Source organism: Thamnophis elegans, chromosome 15 (genome assembly GCF_009769535.1).
Source record: "Thamnophis elegans isolate rThaEle1 chromosome 15, rThaEle1.pri, whole genome shotgun sequence".
NCBI classification, from domain to species: domain Eukaryota; kingdom Metazoa; phylum Chordata; class Lepidosauria; order Squamata; family Colubridae; genus Thamnophis; species Thamnophis elegans.
The window spans coordinates 44,319,490-44,331,931 of record NC_045555.1 but is presented as its reverse complement, the minus strand read 5'-3'; the positions used below and the strand labels follow the sequence as shown (position 1 = coordinate 44,331,931).

Here is a 12,442-nt window from a genome sequence, read left to right as displayed (position 1 = left end):
GGGAAGGAAGAAAGGGTAAAGCAGAGAAAGCAAGAGTGGGGAATTTAGAATAGGAGAGAGGGTAAGAAGAAGGAGAAGGAAGGAGGAGAGGGAAAAGAGAGGGGACGAAGAAAGGAGGAAGGAGAGGAGGAAAGAAGAAGGCAGAGAAGGGAGGTTGAGAAGATAGAAGGAGCAAGGTTGTTGCAAAATAAGACGGAGGCACGTGTGGCAAGAAAGTGACGCAAGCTGTATTATATATGTGTGTGAAAACAATTATAGAGACTAATGATGATAGACAAATGTTAAATAACAATTATAAACACAACAACGGATAGAGTGGATGGAGGGAGGAGTAGAAGGAAAGATAGGAAGGAGAGGAGAAAGGAGAGGAATAGGAGAAAGGGAAAGGCAGAGGAAGAATGGGAGGGAATGTAAGAGTAGGAAAGAGGGGAGGAATGGGAAGAAGAGGGGAAGGGTAAAGGGGAGGAAGGGGAAGGAGAGAAGAGAAAGGAGAGGGGGAAGGAAGGAAGGAGAGAAGAGAGAGAAGAAGGGGGGGTAGGAAGGAGGGAGGGAAGGAGGGAGGGAAGCAAGGAGGGAAGGAAGGAGGGAAGGAAGGAGAGAAGGAAGGGGGAAGGAAGGAGGAAAGGAAGGGGGAAAGGAAGGAGAGAAGGAGAGTAGAAAGGAGGGAAGGAAGGAAGGAAGGCGGGAAGGAAGGAGGGAAGGAGAGAAGGAGAGAAGAAAGGAGGGAGGGAAGGGAGAAGGAGGGAGGGAAGGAAGGAGGGAAGGAAGGGGAATAGGAGAGAAGAAACGAGGGAAGGAAAGAGGGAGGGAGGGAAGAAGAAGTAGGACCGTTGTAAGATAAGATGGATCTATGGGATGGTAAGAAAGCAATTTTCAAGTATATTGTCAACTGTAGGGAAAAAATGGTTATAAATACATATTATTAATAACAGTTATGTTATAATTGTGAATGTATATATGAAATTGATAAAATAAAAAAAAAATGCCTACTTGTGAATGAACTTGAATGGGAAAAGTAAAAAAAAGTTCTAAAAAAAAAAGAATCTTATCCAGTGAGTCCTCTCTTCTCAATGGTGAACCACTTTTGAGTTTCATCTTCATCTGTTTTGATATACCCGTGTCTGTAAATATACATTTTATATGCTTTTGTTTCTTTTTTAAAACTCTCCTCTTTTCCATAATTTTGGGCATTCTTTTCCTCTGTTTTTGATTTTGGTTGGTTAGAAAACAGCTAACTAGGCTCTGGGCGTGCTACCTATGGAAAGATAAAGTCAAAGCAGGCTCTCCTATGAGCCGGGGTGACACAGTGGTTAAATGCAATGTTGTAGGCTAATTCTGCTGACTGCTGACTGCCAGCCGTTCAGCAATTCAAGTCTCACCGGTTCAAGGCTTTTGAGGTTGGTAAAATGAGGGCTCAGATTTTGGGGTGTAATATTCTGACTCTGTAAAACACTTAGAGAGGGCTGTAAAGCACTGTGAAGTGGTATATAAGTACAAGTGCTATTGATATTGCTACTGTTGGATAGTGTGATGCAGTAGCTCAAGGATCAGTGGCAGTATTAACTGGAGGCCAGAGTTATGAGGTTCACCGACAAAAGGGCGAACGAGAAAACCGCGCCCGACTAAACCGCGGTGACAAAACCGCGTGTTCTAAAGCGCTCCGACGAATGAGCGCTGAATCGCGCCGACAACAGCGCGGCAACAGAAGCGCGCTGTAAAACTAAAACTAACCCTAAACCTAACCCTAAACGTAACACTAACCCTAAACGTAACCCTAAACCTAACCCTAACCCTAACCCTAAACGTAACCCTAACCCTAACCCTAAACCTAACCCTAAACCTAACTCTTACCTTACCTTAAGTTAAAGCACCCGCTTTAACTTAAGGTAAGGGTTCTGTCTCCACGCTGTTGTCTCCGTGCTGTTGTTGCCGCGCTGATGACGTCGCAGTTTTAGCGATGTGGTTTAGTTGGGCGCGGTTTTGTCGTTCGCCCTTTTGTCGGGTCATGGAGTTATGATATCCTGTAATCCACCTTGCAGCCCTAACCACAGCTCTTATTGAGGTTGGCTTCTATCTGTGAGGCTGTGTGGCAGAGATGGGTTCCTACCGGTTCGACCTGGTTCGGCTGAGTAGGTAGTAACTTAGCCACCCACGTCCCCAAACCGGTTCTATTGGCAGTGCCGTAGGTGCTGCCACAGGTGCCGCCATCTTGTTTTTCAATTTTTCACTACTGCGCATACATGGGTAGAGCGCATCAACCATGTGCATGCCCAAAGCACATCCCTGAGTGAACCAAGAGTAAAGGAATCTGGAACCCATCCCTGCTGTGTGGTGGTGTCTGTCTTCACAAGTACAAAATATTTGAGATTATCCAAAGATATATTAATACCTACCGTATTTTTCAGAGTATAAGACACACCTTTTTTCCTCAAAAAAGAGGCTGAAAACCTGGGTGTATCTTATACACTGAATACAGCATTTTTTGCCTCCAGAAGCCCCGCCCCCTTCACCAAAATTGCCATACATAACTTATGGAGGCTTTCAGAGAGCTCCTGGGGGCTGGGGAGGGCAGAAATAAGTGAAAAATGGGCACTCTATAAGCCATCATAAGGTTATGCGCACAGGTTTTTTTGGACAAAAAATGGACCCATTTTTGTGAAAAGCGGGCCATTTTTTGCTCGTTTTTGGCCCTCACCCTTCAGGAGCTCTGTGCAAGCCCCCTCCAAGGCTATTCATGCCTTTTGGGGGGGGGGACAGGCTGTTTTGGGGAGGTTTGCAGAGTGCAAAAACTTTTTTTCCCTTTCAGAAAAGCTCTTTAACTGATTGATAAGAATTACATTGATCAAGTGCTGTACCAGCAGAAACAAGTCTTAGGTTGTTAGTGATTTCCTTCTCCAGCACATGGATAAATACACCTGGAAACATCTACCTATCTACCTACTGTATTTCTTTCTCTCTCTCTCTTTCCCTCCCTCCCTGCCTCCATCCATCCATCCATCCATCCATCCATCCACCCACCCACCCACCCACCCACCCACCCACCTACCTACCTACCTACCTACCTACCTACCTACCTACCTACCTACCTACCTACCTACCTACTCTCTCTCTCTCCCTCCCTACCTACTGTATTTCTCTATCTCTCTATCTCTCTCTATTTCTCTCTCTCTATCCCTTTATCTACCTACCTACCAGTGGTGGATTTCAATTTTTTTTAGAACCTCTTCTGTAGGTTTGCCCTGCTTTATGGGAGTGGCTTGCCAGCCATGTGACTGTGTGGGAGTGGCTTGTCAGCCATGTGACCGAGTGGGAGTGACTTGGCAGTCATGTGACTGGGTGGGCGTGGCTAACTTGTAAAATGTGGTGAAACTCACTTAACAACGCTCTTGCTTAGCAACCAAAATGTTGGCTCGGAAACTCTGGCATTTGAAGCACGCAAGTCTTAAAGCTGTCAAGTTACAAGACCCTTGCGACCCTAACCCTTTAGGGAAAAAAAACCCAGGGGTGTTCAAACTTTATAGCTTTAAGACTTTAAGGTTTAGATAGGACTCTTAGAGGCGGGTGGGGCAATTGTGAGCCAGCCAATCAGTGAGTGGCGGGCAGGGGAAGCGTGCGGATGGGCTCGGGGAGAGAGCTGGAATTCGTTCTAAATGGCATGACAGATTTGTGGAACCTCTTCTATAGAAGAGGTTAGAACTGGCAGGAACCCACCCCTCCTACCTACCTACCTACTTTTTTTTTAATTTGCCTCTTCAAAACATTGGCGCGTCTTATACTCCGGTGCGTCTCATACTCCAAAAAATATGGTAGACACCTAGGTTACCGATAATTGTTTTGACTTGTTTCCTCTACTTTTTTTATAGTTGCTGTTCCATTGATGAAGAAATCGAAATCAGCAATTGCTCTTGGTGTTGTTACTGTTGCCTTCGTGATGGCAGTGGTAGCAGTGGTCATCATATGCCTCTTAGTCCTCTATGTCCAGCCAAGCGGTAAGCCTCTGGACTTCATCTATCAATATTGTAATAGTGGTGGAATAGTGGTGTCCATGAAGTTATTATCTTGAGAGATTTCCTACCAAGGATGGGATTGGAAAGTCTTTAGCTCATTCATTTTCACTTTTAGGGACCCCCCCCCCCCCAGTATTCATGTTCCCATATACTCATTTAAAAAGTAGGATGACAGCCGAGGTGGCGCAGTGGTTAGGGTGCAGTACTGCAGGCCACTTCAGCTGACTGCAGTTCTGCAGTTCAGCGGTTCTAATCTCACCGGCTCAAGGTTGACTCAGCCTTCCATCCTTCCGAGGTGGGTGAAATGAGGACCCAGACTGTGGGGGCGATATGCTGACTCTGTAAACCACTTAGAAAGGGCTGAAAGCCCTATGAAGCGGTATATAAGTCTAACTGCTATTGCTATTGCTATTACAATGAAGCGAAAACACTGGGCCAGAAGATTTTGAAGAAAGGATGATCCTGGGATAAAAGTAGAAAAGGATTAGGTATTTAACATTAATTCTCAAATTGCATTTCTTTTCTGATGGTAATGGTTACATTGTAGTGGAGGGATTCAAATTTTTTTTACTACTGCGGTTCTGTGAGCGTTTCTTTGTGGGCGTGGCAGGGGAAGGTTATTGCAAAATCCCCATTCCTTCCCCAACCCACTAACCTGCTTCCTAGCTCAATTCTTCATTCTCCTGTTCAGGGCAACAAAAGATCAGCTGGGAAGCTGAGAGGCAGCAAGGACGGGGCCAGGATATATGCTGGTTCTCCAAACTATTCAAAATTTCCACTTCTGGTTCTCCAGAACCTGTCAGAACTGGCTGAATACCATCTCTTTTGCATTGCCAACTGCCAAGTAAAGGAAATGTTTATATGCCGTGTTGAAGATTGTCAGTGGTGGGTTTCAAAAATTTTTGGAACCTACTCTGTGGGTGTGGCCTCCTTTGTGGGAGTGGCTTGCCGGCCATGTGACCTGGTGGGAGTGGCTTGCTGGCCATGTGTTTTCTTTCTTTCTTTCTTTCTTCTTTCTTTCTTTCTTTCTCTCTTTCTCTCTCTCTCTCTCTCCTTCCTTTTGTCTCTCTGTCCCTTTTTTCTTTTTTTCTTCATCTCTCTCTCACTCTTTTTCCTTTTCTTCTTTCTTTCTTCTTTCTTTCTTTCTTTCTTTCTTTCTTCTCCTTTCTTTCTCTTTCTCTCTCTCTCTGTGTCAGTCTGTCTGTCTGTCTGTCTGTCTGTCTGTGTCCGTGCGTGCGTGCGTGTGTGTGTGTGTATGTGTGTGTGTGTGTGTGTGTGTGTATGTGGCAGTGGTGGGTTTCAAAAAATTTTGGAACCTCTTCTGTGGGTGTGGCCTGCTTTCCGGGTCCACTGGTGGAACCTCTTCTAACCGGTTTGTTAGATTTGACGAACCGGTTCTACCGAACTGGTGTGAACTGGTAGGAACCCACCTCTGAAGATTGTACTCTAGTGACAGGCATGGATGCAGCAAGGCACATGACAGGGGGAAATAAGAGAAATAGGAAAAACTAAGTTAAATTTAAAATGAAAAGTCAAGGGATATTAAAGTGCCTTGAAACATCATTACCGAGAGACTCAAAATTTCCTAAAGTTGTCTTCTGAAAATGGCACTATTTATGCTTTTCCCTTGATTCCTTGGGGCTCTCTTCCTTTTTGCCCAAAAGAAAAAGAAAAAGCAAGAGTAAAAGTATCTGAAATCAATCAGATCTTTATTACAGTCAAAGTCCAGCATAACGACAGTGGGGTGCAGTCAGTTTAAAAACAAAAGTATTGGCTTCTTTGGGATCTATAGCGAGAGGCCGATTTCATAATCTTCCTTTTCATCCTTGATTTTGTTGCTGATCAAACTTGGAAATGAAGGAGCCGAGGTGGCGCAGTGGTTAGGGTGCAGTACTGCAGGCCACTTCAGCTGACTGTTATCTGCAGTTCAGCGGTTCTAATCTCGCCGGCTCAAGGTTGACTCAGCCTTCCATCCTTCCGAGGTGGGTGAAATGAGGGCCCAGACTGTGGGGGGCGATATGCTGACTCTGTAAACCGCTTAGAGAGGGCTGAAAGCCCTATGAAGCGGTATATAAGTCTAATTAATAAATAAAATAAATAAATGAAATTTGCAAAAAAGGCAAAGATGAAAAAGGAAAGTAAACTACTGTATTTTTCGGAGTACAAGACGCAACTTTTTCCCTCAAAAAAGAGAGTGAAAATCTGGGTGCATCTTATACACTGAATACGGCATTTTTGGCGTCCCAAAACCCTGCGCCTTCACCAAAATGGCCATGCATAGCCTTTAGGAGGCTTCCAGAGTGTTCCTGGGGGCTGGGGAGGGCAAAAACAAGTGAAAAATAGGCTGGTATTTGCTAGTTGCCCCCCCCTGCCCCAGGAGCACTCTATAAGCCTCCTAAGGCTATGCAGCCCCCCTTTTTTGATAAAAAACAGGCCTGTTTTCGCAGAGTGCAAAAACTTTTTTTAAAATTTGTCTCTTCAAAATCTTGGTGCATCTTATACTCCGGTGCATCTTATACTCTGAAAAATACAGTAGTTGTTTTTTTAACCAGTTTTTGAGGGCACCAAACCTTACACGCTTTTAGAATTGAAATACCGGTTCTCACAAAATGGCTTATTGTCGTCACCACCACTGAAATCTTCCCTCTGAGGAAACACACTTCTCCTCCTGAAAGTGCTCGGCTGTGTTTCCTTTCATTGGACTTCATTTTGGACCCCTGAAGGAGTATTCTTTCAACGTGTCAAAATAGCTTAAGAACTTAGATATCAGTGGTGGGTTTTCAAAAATTGTTCGAACCTATCTGTGGGTGTGACCTCCTTTGTGGGAGTGGCTTGCCACCCATGTGACCGGATGGGAGTGGCTTGCTGCCCATGTGACCGGATATGAAGATGCCGACGACACTTGTCAGAACCACCTTAAATTACCCCACACACAGCACTGGCATGATGAGAATATGATGTCAACTTGTTTTTCAAAAGGCATCTTTGGTTTGCGTTCAAACAACTTCAACACACGCATGTTCTGATTGCACCACAAACGCAGCAGTCATCCTTACCTTTCACAGAGGCACTGAGTTTTATAAATAGGAGCATGATAGTGTAGAATAATCATATCCAAGGACCAGGGGTGGGTTTCAAAAAATTTTGGAAGCTCTTCTGTAGGTGTGGCCTGCTTTCCGGGTCCACTGGTGGAACCTCTTCTAACCGGTTCGGTAGATTTGACGAACCGGTTCTACCGAATAGGTGCGAACTGGTAGGAACCCACCTCTGTTAGATATGCTTTTAAATTTCAAATTCTGCACAACCCTTCTTCTGTGTTGGAAGGAATGCCTAATTCTTATATTTATATATTTTTTTCAGATGCTGATTCTGAATTGTCTAAAGGTTCTGAAGGTTATTTAATCGGTGTTGGCCGGGCGGATTGTACTGGTCCTATAGCTGAAGTATCTTTAGTGAGTATTTGCTTGGCCTCAATAGCTCACAGCCTAGTTATCCCAACCATTTAATATCCCACTCAAACTCAACTCATCCAATCTTGGAGTAATGGGGATCCATGCCTTCTAATAATTTTCAATGGGAAAGAAGATTTCTCCTTTGGTGCCCATGTACCACACAGAAACCAAACATCAAACTCTTTCTCAACCCATCTTATAAAATTCCCATTCCTCTGGACTGCCTTTCCCCATATCTCAGCAAGTTAAATCTCCCAACCAGGACTATTTTATTCTCTGGCTTCTACGTCTTCCTATTCTTCTTCTTTCATTATTAGCCCATCAATGGTAGTACCATCAACACAGAATGGAGTTTGCTCCGAAGCTGAAATACACCAAGTGAATGAGAGGAAGAGTGGGGAAGCAGAGGAGAGAAGAAAGATAGGAGAGAGGGATAGGAGAGAGGGTGAGAGGGGAAGATGAGGTGTACAAGGAGGAGTGGTAAGGGGAGAGAGAAGAAGGAGAAAGGTAGGGGAAGTAGAGTAGAAAATGATGGAAGGAAGACAGGATATAGAAGAGTGGGAAGCAGAGGAGAGAAGAAAGATAGGAAGAGAGGGACAGGAGAGAGGGGGAAGGGGGAAGATGAGGTTGTATAAGGAGGAGTGGTAAGGGGAGAGAGGAGAAGGAGAAAGGAAGGGGAGGTAGAGGAGAAAATGATGGAGGGAAGACAGGATGTAGAAGAGTGGGAAGCAGAGGAGAGAAGATAGGAAGAGAGGGACAGGAGAGGAGGGCAAGGGTGGGAAGATGAGGAGATAGGGAGGAGTGGAAAGGGGAGAGAGGAGAAGGAGAAAGGAAGGGGAAGTAGAGTAGAAAGGATGATGGAGGGAAGAAAGGAGGTACGGAGGGGGAGGAGAGAAGCAGAAGAAATTGTTGGATAAGGCATAAATATGGTGTATGGAGAGCAGAAGAGCCAATAATTGGTTTTTCTTTTTATTTATTTATTTATTTTCCCTGGGAGTTGATGGCTAGATGAACTGGTGTAATTATTTATTAACACAACATGATATTGGCTATGTAATAGTATAAATGTGATTATACGTTATGAAAATGGAAAATAAAAAAAGAAATAGGAGCCGAGGTGGCACAGTGGTTAGGGTGCAGTACTGCAGGCCACTTCAGCTGACTGCTAGCTGCAGTTCGGCGGTTCAAATCTCACCGGCTCAAAGGTTGACTCAGCCTTCCATCCTTCCGAGGTGGGTGAAATGAGGACCCGGATTGCTGTTGGGGGGCAATATGCCGACTCTGTAAACCGCTTAGAGAGGGCTGAAAGCCCTATGAAGCGGTATATAAGTCTAACTGCTATTGCTATTGCTAAATGTTAAAAAAAGAACAGGAGAACCTTCTGCTGCTAACATTCCAAAGGTCATTCCACATGCTATAACATTACATTCATTCCAACTTTTTCTACAACTACTGTACATTCTCTCAAACTTCTCTCAGGAAACACATACGGGTAGTCCCCGACTTACAACATTTCAATTTAGTGACTGTTCGAAATTACAGCATTACTGGAAAAAAAAGTGGCTTGTAATTATTTTTCACACTCACAACTATTGCAGCATCCCCATGGTCAAGTGATCAAAATTCAGATAGTGGGCAACTGACTCACATTAATGACGGTTGCAATTTCCTTGGGTCATGTGATCAGGTTTGTGACCTTCTGACAAGCAAAGACAATGGGTAGAGCAGATTTACTTAACAACAGCATTACTAACTTAACAATTGCAATGATGCACATATCAACTGTGGCAGGAAAGATAGCAAAATGGGGCAAACTCTCTTAAGAGCCGAGGTGGCGCAGTGGGTAGAGTGCAGTACTGCAGGCCACTTCAGCTGACTGCTAGTTCAGCAGTTCAGCGGTTCAAATCTCACCGGCTCAGGGTTGACTCGGCCTTCCATCCAGGGGTGGGTTTCTCGCCCCGTTCCAACCGGATCAGTTGGAACGAGGCCGGCGGCGTCCTCACACACGCACGCGGCGCGCGCGTGCACGCACGCGGCGCGCATGTGCACGCATGCGGCATGCGCATGCGTATTAGCGTCTGCGCGATGCTCCAGCTGCTCCTGGAGGATCGCGCAGGTGTTCTGCGCATGCGTGGAAAGCGCGAAATTCAAAAAAAAACGGGTAAGGAGCGGGCGCGGGTGTGCGGGCGCACGCGAGCGCGGGGGGGGGGGCTTCGCCGTTCCCGGAAGTTACTTACTTCCGGGTTCGGCGACCACCGGATCGCAGGGACCGGTGCGAACCGGTTTGAAACCCAGCCCTGCTTCCATCCTTCCGAGGTGGGTAAAATGAGGACCCGGATTGTTGTTGGGGGCAATATGCTGACTCTGTAAACCGCTTAGAGAGGGCTGAAAGCCCTATGAAGCAGTATATAAAAATCTGCTATTGCTATTGCTATTAACAAATGTCTCGCTTAGTAACATAAATTTTGGGCTCAGTTGTGCTCGTAAGTCGGGAACTACCTGTACCACTGAGTAACTAATAATGTAATGTATTGTGCGCCCATTCCACCTACCTAAACTGAAATATTTACATATTACTGGTGCTTGCGTATTTGATTCTCCGGATTCCATCCTGGCGACCCCCTGGGGGAGGGCCTTCTCTGTTGCAGCTCCGGCCCTCTGGAACGACCTCCCCGTTGAGATCCGTACCCTTACCACCCTCCCGGCCTTCCGTAAAGCTACTAAGTCCTGGCTGTTCAGGCAGGCCTGGGGCTGCTGAAGTATCCAGCCCCACTTTAATTGTGAATGTTGTTGTATTTTAAATTGTTGTTTGTCTTATTTATCCCCCTTTCCTTTTTATTGTAAGCCGCCCCGAGTCCTTCGGGAGTGGGAGGCATACAAAACCAATAAACTAACTAAACTAACTTAACTAACTTAATAAACTAACTAAACTAACTTATAAAGAGCCGAGGTGGCGCAGTGGTTAAATGCAGCACTGCAGGCTACTTCAGCTGACTGCTAGTTCTGCAGTTCGGCTGTTCAAATCTCACCGGCTCAGGGTTGACTCAGCCTTCCATCCTTCCGAGGTGGGTAAAATGAGGACCCGGATTGTTATTGGGGGCGATATGCTGACTCTGTAAACCACTTAGAGAGGGCTGAAAGCTCTATGAAGCGGTATATAAGTCTAACTGCTATTGCTATTGCTATTAACTTAACTAACTAACTAACTAACTAACTAACTAACTAATATCTCCTTTCTTTCTTGTACAACTATATTCATAACGATGGAAATGTTCAGAAGGATTTTGGAAGCCACCTACCAGGTTCGAGGAGGCATATGCATTTCTGGAGTCTCAGATTATAACACTTCTGATAAGAGAGGATTGAATTAGGTGTACGGTTAATGATACCCAGCCTGCTTCCACCAGTAGAATCTGGAAGGAGGCTTCCTTTGTCTTCCCTCTCTGAAGAGCAGTGAGGCTACCAGTTTTGTGGGTGTGGCTTTGTGGGTGTGGCAGGGGAAGGATACTGCAAAATCCTCAATCCCTTCCCATTCTCAAAATTTCCACTACTTCTCCAAGACCTATCAGAACTGGCTGAATACCACCTCTGCAGAAGAGGCGTTACCATCAGGGATTGCAAGATCTTCTGTATTTCCCCCTCCTCCCACTTTTTTTGGAATAGTACTTCTCCCTTGCTTAAACTGGCAATAACCCTGTGAGAATTTAAGAAAGGTTGGCTGTTCCAAAAGGCCTTTGGGGATTGAGATGTTTAGATTTCCAGTAAGATCAGAACACTGATGAGCTTGCTTGTTATTCCTTAGTTCAGGATGATGGCGTGATGTAATTATGCTATAATTAATTCCTATATGTACAGAACAATATGAGTACAGAATGTAAGGATTTATATTCCTATATTTATATTCCTGTATATAATTCCTAGGGACGCGGTGACTCAGGGGCTAAAATGCTGAGCTTGTCAATGAGAAAGATCAGAAATTTGGCAGTTTGAATCCCTAGCTGAGTAATAGAGTGAGCTCCCATTACTTGTCCCAGCTTCTGCCAACCTAGCAGTTCGAAAGCATGTAAAATGCAAGTAGAAAAATAGAACCACCTTGGTGGGGAGGTAATAGTGTCCAGTGCGCTTTCAGCGGCCACATGACCATGGAGACATCTTCAGACAGCGCTGGCTCTTCAGCTTTGAAACAGAGTTGAGCACCACCCCCTAGAGTCGGGAACGACTAGCACGTATGTGTGAGAGGAACCTTGACCTTTATATAATTCCTATATTTACAGAACAATATGAGTACAGAATGTAAGGATTTATATATATTTTCCTATATTTTATCTCATTTTTTAGTTAGTCACTCAAAGTCAATAACCACCAAAGCAGTTTTTAATCTTAAACTAATAAATAATGACCTATTGTGTTTCACTGTAGATGGGCTATGCCAGTCTTCATCAGAAAGGTGGTGGCATCCTCTCACGACTATATTGCAGAACTTTCATCCTAGCAGAACGACAGGATGACGCCAAGCGAGTAGTGCATGTGGTTGCTGAAATAGGAATGATGTCTCAAAGAGTAAGGCTAGAGGTAGGTGAGGAATAACCAATACTTCTCCTCTCCACCCCTCTTCTTCCCCTCTCCCCCTCCCTTCTCTTTTATGAATTGTAATCATGGTGATGTTGTAATAAATTCGAAGCTGTAGGAGAAGGAGTGGCAGAACCTGGGGATGGAGTCAAAAGACTGTCTCTTTGTGGCTATGTAGAGATTCTGGTCTGATTCCTCTTTTGACTCTGCCTTCAGGTGCTACACTCTTCTCTTACACAAATTATATACTAAATACCAGTAGAAACTTAGGAATTAAAAGACAGATCCTTAATTGTAGTCAAGTTCTACAAGTAGACCATGAGATGTCAATTCATATAGTGAGCTGGGTGGTTGGTTTTTTTGCCTGCTTCTAAGTTATGGCTTATTTAAAGTATTTAATTAATCATTGCAGAT

The 12,442-nt window shown here is 44.7% G+C and overlaps 1 protein-coding gene across 1 annotated transcript in view; it reads left to right on the top strand.

Moving 5' to 3' along the window:
* The first annotated feature begins 2,240 nt into the window (after positions 1-2,240).
* The window catches only part of LOC116518356 (putative neutral ceramidase C), a 33,311-nt gene continuing 23,109 nt past the window's right edge, over positions 2,241-12,442 (top strand). The window contains 4 exon segments of the mRNA XM_032231689.1: positions 2,241-2,244; positions 3,864-3,989; positions 7,368-7,459; positions 11,879-12,031. Coding sequence (XP_032087580.1) covers positions 2,241-2,244; positions 3,864-3,989; positions 7,368-7,459; positions 11,879-12,031 — 375 coding nt within the window.